Source organism: Myotis nattereri, assembly GCF_964212035.1.
Source record: "Myotis nattereri genome assembly, chromosome: 1".
In the NCBI taxonomy this organism is placed as follows: domain Eukaryota; kingdom Metazoa; phylum Chordata; class Mammalia; order Chiroptera; family Vespertilionidae; genus Myotis; species Myotis nattereri.
In genome coordinates, this window is record NC_138075.1 from 61,307,304 (window position 1) to 61,319,759 (window position 12,456).

At 39.6% G+C, this 12,456-nt stretch overlaps 1 protein-coding gene across 4 annotated transcripts in view; it reads left to right on the top strand.

The window, feature by feature from the left end:
* The first annotated feature begins 403 nt into the window (after window positions 1-403).
* The window catches only part of MYEF2 (myelin expression factor 2), a 36,460-nt gene continuing 24,407 nt past the window's right edge, over window positions 404-12,456 (top strand). For all 4 annotated transcript variants that reach the window (XM_081095923.1, XM_081095925.1, XM_081095924.1 and 1 more), the window contains exons 1-5: window positions 404-584; window positions 5,847-6,055; window positions 7,280-7,332; window positions 8,558-8,565; window positions 8,679-8,772. In XM_081095923.1, coding sequence (XP_080952049.1) covers window positions 418-584; window positions 5,847-6,055; window positions 7,280-7,332; window positions 8,558-8,565; window positions 8,679-8,772 — 531 coding nt within the window. In that variant the 5' untranslated portion in view covers window positions 404-417. The remainder of the gene's footprint in view (window positions 585-5,846; window positions 6,056-7,279; window positions 7,333-8,557; window positions 8,566-8,678; window positions 8,773-12,456) is intronic.

Consider the following 12,456-nt stretch of genomic DNA (forward strand, 5'->3'; position numbering starts at 1 on the left):
CGCTCCTACCTGAAATGAACAGTCGGAACGGAACCGAGCTCTAGAGGTTTCTAACACCCTGAGCCGACCCGTCCGCACAGACCCCCGCTGGGTGCCCCGCGGGCGAGCGACGGGCTGGCGAGGGGGGCCGAGCCTGACCCCACCTGGGGCCCCGGCCCGGCCCCGCCCTCCCCGCCCGGAGCAGGGCCGGCGGCAGCGAGGGCGGGCCCACCGGCCACCGCGTCTGCCCTTCCCCCACCGCACTCCCACCCCCCACCCCCACACCACCTCCCCGCTGCCGGGCCCCGACTGGTTCTCGCGAGATCCGGGCCACTGGGCGCTCGGGACCTTTTCAAATCGGGATCCGTTACCGCGCCCCCGGCCGCCGCCATTGTCACGCTCGGAGCCTCGCAGCGCCGGCGGAGCAGCGGCGGCGGGATGGCGGACGCGGACAAGGCCGAGGTGCCGGGCGCCGCCGGCCACGACAGCCCGCAGCAGCAGCCCGCGGAGCCGCCCGCAGAGCCGCGGCGAGAACCGCACCCGCCGGAGCCGGAGCGGCAGCCTCCGCTCAGCAGCAGCAGCGGCAGCGCCAACGGCGTTAAAATGTATTGTCTTTTCCTCGGGGGACGGGACGGGGCGAGGTGGGGGCGCAGGTCGGCCGGGGGCCGGGGCCGGCCGGGCCGGGTCTCGCGGGGAGCGGCCCCGGAGGAGCAGGTGCAGCCGGGCCGCTCCCAGGCCCGGCCGCCCGGCCGCCCGCTCGCCTGGGCCCGGCGCGCGGGGTGCGGGGCCGGGGGCCCTTCCCACTCCCGGCCGAGGTCACGGCTCAGCCTGGGCCCGGACTCGGGCCGGGGGACCTCGGGGCCGAGCGCTGCGGCCGCCGCGGTCCCCGGGAAGCGCCGGCTTTTAAAGGCCCGCAGTTGGTGTTCATCACTAGGGAGTATCCAGGGATGACATCATCGACATGTCCTCCCGGCCGCCGGGCCTCGTGCTGAGCTCAGTGCATTCGGTTGCTCTGTTGTTTTTCAAAGTAAAGACGGATTTCTGAACGGATAGAGAGCCAGGGGAAGTTGAACAATGCGCTGCGAGACCGAATCCTTTGTGTTACCCTAGAATGGGAAGAGGTACTTTAAAAGGGGGGAGAAAAATGTGCCTTGCTCGCCCTTCCCGCCCCTCAAATGTGTGTCAACCCCTGCAGGCTATTTTTTTTTTTTTTAAAACAGTGTGTGATGGCAGGCTCTTAATTTGGGAAAATGGCATAGCAGTATTTTCTTAATTGGAGGAAATGCACTACTTTTAAGATTACACCTGTCACTAGAGCCTCTGAAGCATGGAGTTGACGCGAATGCATCATCATTTGTAGTGACTATAAGGAAATGTTATTACCACCCCCGCCCCCCTTTGTCCTTGTTATAAGCGGGTATGTGAAGGCAGGCATTTATTTGTGTATGCCCAGCTCTTTAAACCTGAGGTTGAAACTGTGATGTTTTTTAGTGAAAACGTTCTTTTCCTTCTTCAGCGTAGAAAGCAGTGACCATATGCTCAGACGACAATAGACCAGGGACATGCCCTTTCTTCTGTTTTGTGTAAGACTGTTTGAAACTGCGGTAAATCGGGACCAGTCTGTGTAAGGGGTGACTGCACATAAGGTTCGTTAGGGCACTCCTGCTCTCCGTTTGGCTTGAATAGGACGGGCAGTGTCTTTAGCCCGAATAGAGGTGGAGGTATAAGCGAAGGAAAGTGGGTGCAGCTCAGTAACTGAGGAACCAAAAGTGACCGAAGCTCTTCCTTGCGTGCCCGCCAAGATGTGGGCTTTCAGGGATTTGGCATCATAAATACGAATGCAAACCAGTGACATGGTACGTTTAAAATGTGCTTTCTAAAAACATCTAAACATGGGTCTGCCACCCTTTTCTCTTGAACAAAAAGGATAGCCTTGGATTACAGAGAGAAGCCCTACTTTACTTGGACGTGAAAAGCTCTGTATATCATGGAACAAGATTCCAGTGTGTGTGGAGCACTGCAGTGTGTATGTTTCCACAGCAGGTAAAGCTGGTATCTAAACTTCCATCAGATCCCAAAGTCTCTGATCCCTTTTAAATGCGGTTTAGTTACACAGGAGAGGAGAGAGGTGGAGAAAGAATCTCTTTAACTTCTAATTGGAAAAAAAAATGCAAGGTGAAGAAATGGAGTAAATCCAAATGCAGATCCTTTTCATATTGCTTATTATTCATCCCTCTGTTATCTTCTTTTCCAAGAAGTTGAGTGAAGAGGTCAGTTTACTTTCTGGGGTTTCTTGTATTGTCTACTCTAGTCCATAAAAATATGTAATGGTCCAGCATGGGTGACCTACTCACACTGAGTAACTAGCCATCTAAAAACTATTTTTTTGGACCCTATGAACCAACAGGGGTAGTTAACACTCAATGCATAAACCTCAAATGGTTTCCATATATTTTTTAATGTTAATTCATGGAGATGATAAAATTACCAAATATTATCTTAAAATATATATTGCTTAGAATTGAACATCTTGTTATCAAGATTGAAATGACTTTTGCTGAGGTTAATCCATAGTCACAGGATGGAGACCACTATGTCTTCCTCATCTTTTATCCCCAAGGTATTATGATTAAAAAGACCCAATAAGTATTTACTTAAGAAATGTAGAAGTGAACTTTTATGATCATGGAACTCATATACAGAGGATTTAGTGAGTATGTTCACAACTTTTGACAAGAAATTAAAGATGTTTTCCTAGGTGTAGTTGTCTTTTTCTCTGTGCCAAATAGTATCCTAGCTCTCTTTTTCTTAAGTGACTATAAGGAGGAAAAATAGTATTGCTGTAACTCCTCATTACTTAAGGTTGATTAATTATGTGGATATTGAGAGTTATATTAGGGTACTAATATAAAATATTAAGCATTGGAGAAGGGTGAAATAGTTTAAGTAGAATACAGTAGGTCCTCAGGTTTACGGCGGGAATTAACGTGATTTTTTTCGCAGTAAGTTGGACCCACCTACATAAGCACCTACATCACTCACATGGAGCACACACACAGCAGTAATGAAGTGAAACAGAAAAAAAAAATTGAGAAGAAAGATAACAATTCCTGACCTTTACTTGTGGTAAATAAATAATAAAAAACATAAAGCACACATGTACATACGTCGAAATGACGAACTTTTTTTTTTTTTTTTTATAAATGGGAGATGGCAAGGTAACCACGAAATGACGTATGTTGAGTCTTACGTAACCCGAGCACTGTCTGTAGTATTTTTTAAAATCATATTACGAGTAAAGAATGGAACTGGGCTTAACTTTGGATCTCATGCTATAGCTTTATGTTTTTAAAATCATATTAAAACTATGTTTTCTTGTTTGATGTTCATTATTGATTTTTTTCCAGAACTTTATGTTATTATTTGGGTAGGCTTAATTCAATCATAAGAATAGATAACATTTTTGTGACTTAAAATAGTCATAGTCTGTACAACAGTATGGTGATTACCAGAGCGAGAGGGGTTGGGGGGAGGTAGAAGGGGATAAGTGGTGATGGAAAGAGACTTACTTTGCATGGTGAATACATGATACAATATACAGATGATGTGTTATAGAATTGTACACTTGAAACCTGTATAACTTAACCAATATCACCCCAATAAATTCAATGAAAATTAAAAAGAAAAAGAATAGTCACAGTCAGTATTTCAAGTACATTAAGAGGAAGGTTTGTCTAAATGAATAGTTTGGGAATTATTACATGAACTTCTGGATATAGTGCCAATATTTTCATATTATATAGCATTGTTTTCCTAAGAGATTTACATATATTTTTACTATGTCTTCCATAATGTATTTAGGACATAGAAAGAGTTCAGAAATTGAGTAATTTTAGCTTAATTTCTTCATCAGACCATGCCTTTGGCTCTAAACTAATCTGCCTTCCATCGGTAGACTTAATTATGCATGTAGATGAGCCGTTGCCATTTTTGGTACAGTGGGGCCTTGACTTAGGAGTGTCCCGACTAATGAGTTTTTCGAGATTCGAGCTGTCTTCCAGCTGATCTTTTGCTTTGAGTTGCGAGCTAAAATTCAGGTTACGAGCCAGCTTCAGATACCCCACCGCTAGTTGGCGCAGCGAACATCACAGTGAACGCCACAACATCAGCCCAGCATCACGTGTCTCACTAGTTCACTTTTTGATTTGACATACGAGTAATTTGAGTTACAAGCTCCATCATGGAACGAATTAAACTCGTAAGTCAAGGCCCCACTGTAGTTTACTAGAGTTGGACAGGTGAGATGATCCCTTTCAAGCTGTGCCATTTCTGATGAGGGAAGATGTTTGACAGTGAAGGTGTCCCTTTCAAGGTCTGAAAAAGTGGCAAAGCAAGTGTAGTCCTAATATCTCTCAATTTTAGCAGTTTTTCTGCTAAAATTAAGAGTTAACAGCACCATTTGACTGTAAGCTCATTTAAGAATTAACATTTATTGAGCACATGTTATGTGCAGTCAGTCACCAATGCTAGATGCTGCTGATAACAACACAGATAGTTTTTGTTTTTGTAGAGTCTTATAAATCACATTTGAGATAGTTTTGTTTTTGTTAGTTTTTGTTTTTGTAGAGTTTTATAAATCATGTTTGGCTGTGTTTTTTCTTGCTCAGAAAAGTGGTGTGTGAAAAGTTCTATATATTATGGAACAAGATTCTAGTGTGTGGAGCACTGCAATGTATATGTTTTCACAACTGCTTGGCTTAGAAGATAATTTAGGCCCTGGATTATGAAGCCTGATTGGTTATTGGATTATCCAGAAAGTTTAAAAAAATTTAGATTCCTGGATGCCATTCCCAGATATTGTTATTAATATATGTTGATGAAAAATTGCTTTAAAGTCAAAGTTTTACTTAACTTTAAATTCACTAGTGTAATTAGTCATTTAAAATAAATCTGTTATATCTGTAAAAAAATTTCTTTTGAAAAGTAAACTGCATTTTAAAAATATATATTTAAATTTTTATCTATAGGGTTTACTTTAAGTGTATACTTATATCCAAAAATGGTTGATGGGTAACATCACATAGTTGACTTGTGATTATAGTTTTATAAATTAAATAATTTCTCAGTTAGGGCCTCATTAAAAGGTAGTTTTATAAAATTCTGGTTGGTGTTCCCTTCCTCCACTCCATCCCTCTATTACAGATAATACTAATAAAAATGACATGATTCTATAATCTGTCCAATCCTAGTTTAAAAGTTAAAACACAGAAAATGTTGAGCATGAAAATATTAGAATAACTTACCAGTTTTCTATGTTAATCAAAACTGAAAATAGAAAAAATTTTGAGTCATCTGGGAGTATATACATGTACAGATATGAAGATATGTCTATTTTTTTTAACTATATTTTTCATCAGTGGAGGAGAAAAGTTCTGGGAAGAAACTGTTAACCTTTGAGAGATGAAAATTTTCAAGGTATCATTTTGTAAAATAATTTTTTAGAGTTCTGCATAAGGCCTAGAAAGTTAATCCTCCATTAAAGGTGGCAGTTTTACATACTGTAGGAATAAAATTAGGCATTTCCCCCTCTAAAGTTCCAATAACATTTTATTATGCATTATGATGAGAAAAACTGGGTGATTTTTTTGGATGCTGCAGCTATATAATATAGAAAAAAGGATTGTGAATGAGAATTTTGGTAATATGCCCAAATCCTTGCTTTGAGAGATGGCATTGGGTAATTTCAAAGCCAGCAGTCTGATTCTCCAGCTGCTTTGCTGAGATCTAACTTAGTGGATAGTATTGTGAAGTGATAAATATTGAATATTTAATATAGACTTCCATTTTGTTTTGTTTTTAATTCATAGGGAGAATGATGAATCAGTGAAAGAAGAGAAATCTGAATTAAAGGAAAAATCTACAGGAAATAAGAAGGCCCATAGATTTCATCCTTATTCAAAAGACAAGAATTCAGGCACTGGAGAGAAGAAGGGTCCAAATCGGAACAGAGTTTTCATTAGCAACATCCCATATGACATGAAATGGCAAGCTATTAAAGATCTCATGAGAGAAAAAGGTAAACATCTATGATAAACCCACTGTTGAATAATCACATTGAAGGGGGCGGGAACTAAGCAAACTTTTTTTTTATACCTCTGAGCCACACAGACTCAAATAATTGATTTTTGTTTATTTCTTTACACATGAATTAATCATTTCCTCTTCTTTCACTTGACACAATTTCATTACAAGGTAGCATGGATAAATAAAGTTTTTTTCTTTTTGTTATTTTAGCAGGATAGTAGCGAGCCAGCATATGCATGCCACCAAGAATTTTGTTAAAGTGATTGCTTTGTTTAGTTGAAGTTTTTATAGATTTTTAAAGGGCTATTGCATTAGTTAAGCAATACATTTAGCTGTTAAAGTATGAATAATAAGGTCTGATAATTTTTTCCCAAAAGCTGCTTTGTTATTATCTTGGTGGAGTCTGGAATCTGGCTGTGGAATTCACTTTGTTTGCATTGTCATGAATGCGATGATGCTGTCTCTGCAGTTCAACTTAAAATTGCGTTACTGCTGTTGCAGTTTTGTTTTCAGAATAACCTGAAAAACTACATTTTATATACATGGTTGGTTTTGGGGGAAAATAATTTTAATACTTGATCTTGTAAAAGTTAGTTTTGTTATCTCTTGAAAAATCGAGTTTCAACAGTCCTGCAAACTATGTACTTGGCTTTGAGGCTGATTTCCTCTAATAAATTTAAAAAAAATTGCATTGGTGTATCTGTTGTAAGGTGACAACTATTTGATTGGTTTTATTCATTGACTTTATTTAGAAAGTGTGTGGCTTGCTGTGAAGCATGACTTGTAAATTTAGTTTGATGGCAAACATGATTGAAGACATTCAGGTAGGAAGTCACCTTAAAACAGCTGTTGTGTGTAGGCGACTAAAGTTATTTGAAAAGTGCTAATGTTGATGTTTTAATATGATAGGCTAAGGGACCATTTGTATGTATATGTGCATTTGTTCACCAACTATATCATGCTGGCCAAAATATGATCTGTAGTATGAACTAGGTTAATATGGTGGTTAGCTTTTTTAGAGAATGTGGATGATGTACATTTCTGAAAATTAGTTAAATTTACAGAGCCATTGACAGGAGGTATGTTGGTCTGGTTTTGATTGTTGGTGAATAATAGGTGCTTTTCTGTAGAGTTGTGCACAGGTGTGCAGTAAAGCAAGATACTGGTGTTTAAATGTATTGTTTCTTGGTATCTTCCTTTTGTATGTCTTATGTAGTTGGTGAGGTTACATACGTGGAGCTCTTTAAGGATGCGGAAGGAAAATCAAGGGTAAGTGCTGTGGGCAGTAATCTGCTTGAGGTTTAAAAGTTCCTCAGCAGTTTACTTTTTGTATAATACTTGTACCAGTTTTTTGGAAACTTAAGTTTCATTTTGTTTTACTTTATTATGCAAGATTTGAGGCTTTATATTAGTAAGTCTGACACTTATACAAGTCAAGCTAGCTTCCTGGAAGGGATGGGTTTTGTAAATGCTTATAAAGGGCATTCACTTTTTTAATGCTCTAGGTAATGCTTCTTCTTAGACAATAGATTTTAATAAAGGATTTTTTTTTTTGTTGTGTTTTGATGTCTTCAAGGATATTTTTAAAGTCACTGAATTGATAATATTCCCTAAAAGTCCTATGAGAGGCCTATAACTTAAAGGTGCTGATTTGGAATGTATGTTTGGAATTTATACTGAAAAAACGTAATTTGGTAGCCTACAGGACGACATAAGAGGCAGTGCTCTGACCAATTGCTATGAATGACATTGATGATTAAATTGTCATAGAAGGGACTGGGTGATAGTCAATTTTGATTTTTAGCAGCAAGAAAAGAATATGCTGAAGAAAGACTGGAAAGCTCTTAACAGTATTTAATTTTATTAGCAAAAAACAGTTGGGTGCATGAAACATAAAAACCTTGTCATTACATCCAGTGTCACTTTGAACAGTAATAATGACAAGGAATTATTTTAAAAAATGATACTACAAATTTGTTTCTTTAACATAGGTGACTTTTTTTTGCATTCTTGAGACTGGATGCTGTTAAATTGTATGCAGCCAGTTTGAGAACTTTGTTAAAAGTGAGATTAATATTTCCTATTTTGATTTTTATAAAATTGAAAAATATACATTTAAAACTATTTGTATACAATATAGCTTTTAAAAATATTTGTAACTATGTAAGGTCATGTATATTGGAGTCTTCAATTATTTCTTTGAATTACTTTTGGTTGAATTTGTGCAATTACATTATATTAGTTTAAAAGTAAAGAAGAGTCATCTAAAATGTGCTTCAAGCTTATTACACTAGATCCTACTATCTTAAATAGGTATATTTAAAATTATAGAAAAATTGTAGTCACTGCCTTTTATGTTCTGGAGGTATAAAAGAAAAAAATGACTATTAACTGATTGCTTTTAATGATTTACATGTTAGACTCTACCATTAACTTCGTCTACTGATAAAACTTTTTCTCTTTTGCATATATTGACAAATCTACCTGGATATAGGGTTGTGGGTAAGAATTTTTTTTTTAAGTATCTTAAGTCAAATTTAAACTTCTGATTGTAAAAAAAAAAAAAATAACCTTAGTACATAAAAAATTTCCCCCCAATTTTTTTCTCAATTAAGTGTGGTTGAATTTAAAGATGAAGAATTTGTAAAGAAAGCACTAGAAACGATGAACAAATATGATCTTAGTGGAAGACCCCTGAATATTAAAGAGGTAAGAGTTCTATTTGGAATAATTTAAACATTTGAGTATAATGTTTGAGTATAATTTTTATCCAAGTACTTTTTTAAAAAATAGATGCTCATTAAAACATTATCTATTGGTGATAATTTGCTTGTACATGATTTGCTATTTGACTTTAAGCAGTTATCCTATCTAATAAAAGAGTAATATGCAAATTAACCATCACTCTGTCACAAAGATGGCGGTGGCCACGGAGCTGGAGTGAGCAGGAGGCTTGAGTTGCCCCGGTGATGGAGGAAGCCAAGCTTCCCACCTGCCCTGCCAGCCCTGAGCTCTGCTCAGGGCTACAAAGTTTCAATTATAGAAGATAAATAAATCCCAGATACCTGTTTCCAGCCTGCAGGCGTGCCAACCTGAAAACGGCTATCAGTCCCCACCCAGGCTGGCCAGACACCCCAGTAGGGATCCTCACCCTGAAGGGGCTGTGGCCAGCCTGCAAACAGCCATCAGCCCCTCACTCAGGCTGGCCACACTCCCATGGGGTGAGGGTCCCCACTGGGGGGTTGACCAGCCTGCAAACAGCCCCTCACCAGCCAGGCATCCCAGTGGGGACCCCCACTCTGAAGGGGGTGTGACCAGCCTTCAAACGGCCTCAGCCCCTCACCCAGGCTGGCCAGTCACCCCAGTAGGGACCCTGAAAACAGTCATCAGCCCCTCACCCTGGCTGGCCAGGCACCCCAGTGGGGACTCCCACCCTGAAGGGGGTGTGACCAGCTTGAAAACGGCCCTCAGCCCCTTACACAGGCTGGCCAGGCACCCCAGCGGGACCCTGACCCTGATCCGGGACACCGTTCAGGGAAAACCAGCTGGCACCCACCCATGCGCCAGGCCTCTATCCTATATAATAAAAGGGTAATATGCAAATTGACCCTAATAGCAGAACAACTGGGAATGACTGGTCACTATGACACACACTGACCACCAGGGGGCAGACGCTCAATGCAGGAGCTGCCCCCTGGTGGTCAGTGCGCTCCCACATAGGGGAGCTCTGCTCAACCACAAGCCAGGCTGATGGCTGCCAGCACAGCGGTGGTGGTGGGAGCCTCTCCTGCCTCCTCAGCAGCACTAAGGAAGTCCAACTGCAGCTTAGGCCTGCTCCCTGCTGGCAAATGGACATCCCCCAAGGGCTCCCAGGCTGCCAGAGGGATGTCTGACTGCCAGCTTAGGCCCGTTCACCCTGGGGAGCGGGCCTAAGCCAGCAGGTGGACATCCAAGGGGTTCCAGACTGCGAGAGGGCATAGGCCGGGCTGAGGGACCCTCCGAGTGCACAAATTTTTGTGCACCGGGCCTGTAGTTCTATATATTTGATTTGCTCCAAGTTATTATAAGCAGAGGTACATGATTTAAATAAATTTAAGAGCCCAAACTGTGGCCAGTGTGGCTCGGTTCGGCATTGTCCTGTGTACCAGGAGGTAGCCGGTTTTATTCTCAGTCAAGGGCACATGCTCCAGTTACGGGCTTCGTCCTTGGTAGGGGGTGTGCAGGAGGCAGTTGATTGATGTTGCACTTTCACATTGATGTTTCTCTCTCTCCTTCTCTCTAAAAAATCAATAAACTATTCTTTAAAAAAAATTTATAGATGACATACTTTAGGTGCTGATTTTATTTGATGTATACATTTTCAATTTTTAGATTGTGTGGTTTAACTTGAGAAATATAGTAGATTTTCTTGTAGTTGGTAATCAAAGTTTGCTTAATAAGGCAAACACCTTATGGATTTGAATAAAATTGATATTCACTTTTAACAAAATTAACATGAAATTATACCAGATTAAAATTTTTTAAAAATTATGTCTGTTAGTGAAATTTATAACTGGAATGTGGAACCCCCTAAAATGGAGATGTTCCCTTTGTGTGGAATTGTTGCAATATAAATACATCGATAAAAGGATGATCAGAAAATATATTAAAGAACTATTTATAGTTAGCTATAATTGACTTTAGAAATAATTAGCTTGAATAGCAGTCATTTTCTTGTCTTCCTTTAGTTCATATTGTTAATCATATCTGAATAATTCGATCACAAACCAGACCATATATATATATATATATATATATATATATATATATATATATATGTATATGTATATCTTAAAGTCTGTATTAAAAAAGGATAGAGGATATAACTTTGAGATCCTGAAGAGTCTCCAGTAGCACGGATGTTAAGCATTGGTAATAGAGCAGTACTATCAGTCACAATTTAAATTAGTGTAGTAGTGATATGAGTCCCAGCTCTATCACCTTTTAGCTGTGTGAGTAGGCATGTTACTTATTCTCTAAACCTTAGTAATTACAATAGTTCTACAGATAATACTTACCTAATAGGGGTTTTATGAGGATTAAATGAGATACATGGTAAACCTCTGTATTTCTTTATTTTCTTATTTCTAAAATGGGAATAATACTAAAACCTATTGATAGTGTTATAAGGAATCAAAGAGTTGATATATGTATATAGCATTTAATAAATGTTAGCATAGTGCTCAAAATATTGTAACTACATAATAAATATTAGCTGTAATAATAATTACTATTGTCCTTATTCCTGTCCAAGGTGGTGATGTTACTGGTCATTATTCTCTTATTTCTGAGTATGAGTTGATAGTGCAGTAGTTCCATTCTTCCCAATCAGCAAGGGATACATTCTAAGACCCCTGGTGGATATCTGAAACCACGGATAGTACTGAACCCTAAATATACTAAGTTTTTGTGTGTTTTTTTGGTTTTTTTCCCCATACATACCTTTTCACTTAAAGGAAGCTCTGTACCACTTCCCTTTGGCATGTTTGAATTGCCAGCATCACTACTCTTGCACTTTGGGGCCATGATTAAGTAGAATAAGGGTCACTTGAACACAAATTCTGTGATACCATGACAGTTGATCTGATAACTGAGGTGCTACAAGTGACTAAAGGTGGGTGGTGTGTACAGTGTGGAAGATGTTGGACAAAAGTCTGATTCATGGCCCAGGCTGGATAGTTTGAGACAGCACAAGATTTCATCACACTACTCAGGACAGTACACAATTTAAAGCTTATGAATTGTTTATTTCTGAATTTTCCATTTAATATTTTCTGATTGTGTTGACTGTGGATAACTGAAGCCAAGGAAAGCAGAACTGTGGATAATCAGTGCCTGTTATAGCTTAAAATGAAAGGCCATGCTACCAACATATACAGGTATCCCAAACCCCCTTTATTCAAGTTTGCTTCTGAATTCCTCTAATCCTGTTTGAACCTTGGTTAATTTTTTCTCTAACTGGGAAGACAAGTATTCTAGATTTTTAGTGTTTTTAATTTTAATTGGAAACAAAGTTTATTGGATGCTAAAGGCCAGGTCCATATAGTTTGTCTTCTTTTAAGTTTTAGCAAATTGTAGATCCTCAATAATATTTCAGAGACCCTAAAATAGAGTGATGTGATCCATGCCAATAAAGCATACTTCCATTTTAAACCTTTCTAAGAGGAATTAATGGTATAGTTTGGCCTAAGTAAATGATGAGATGTTCTGTATTCAGTTAACTTTTTGGATTAATATCACTAAAGGTCCCGTTTGTGGGAATAACTGATTTTCCAATGGGTGGTTGGGTCAGTGCTGACACCTACTAGTGAGAGTCTAAGGCAGTGATGGCGAACCTTTTGAGCTCCGTGTGTC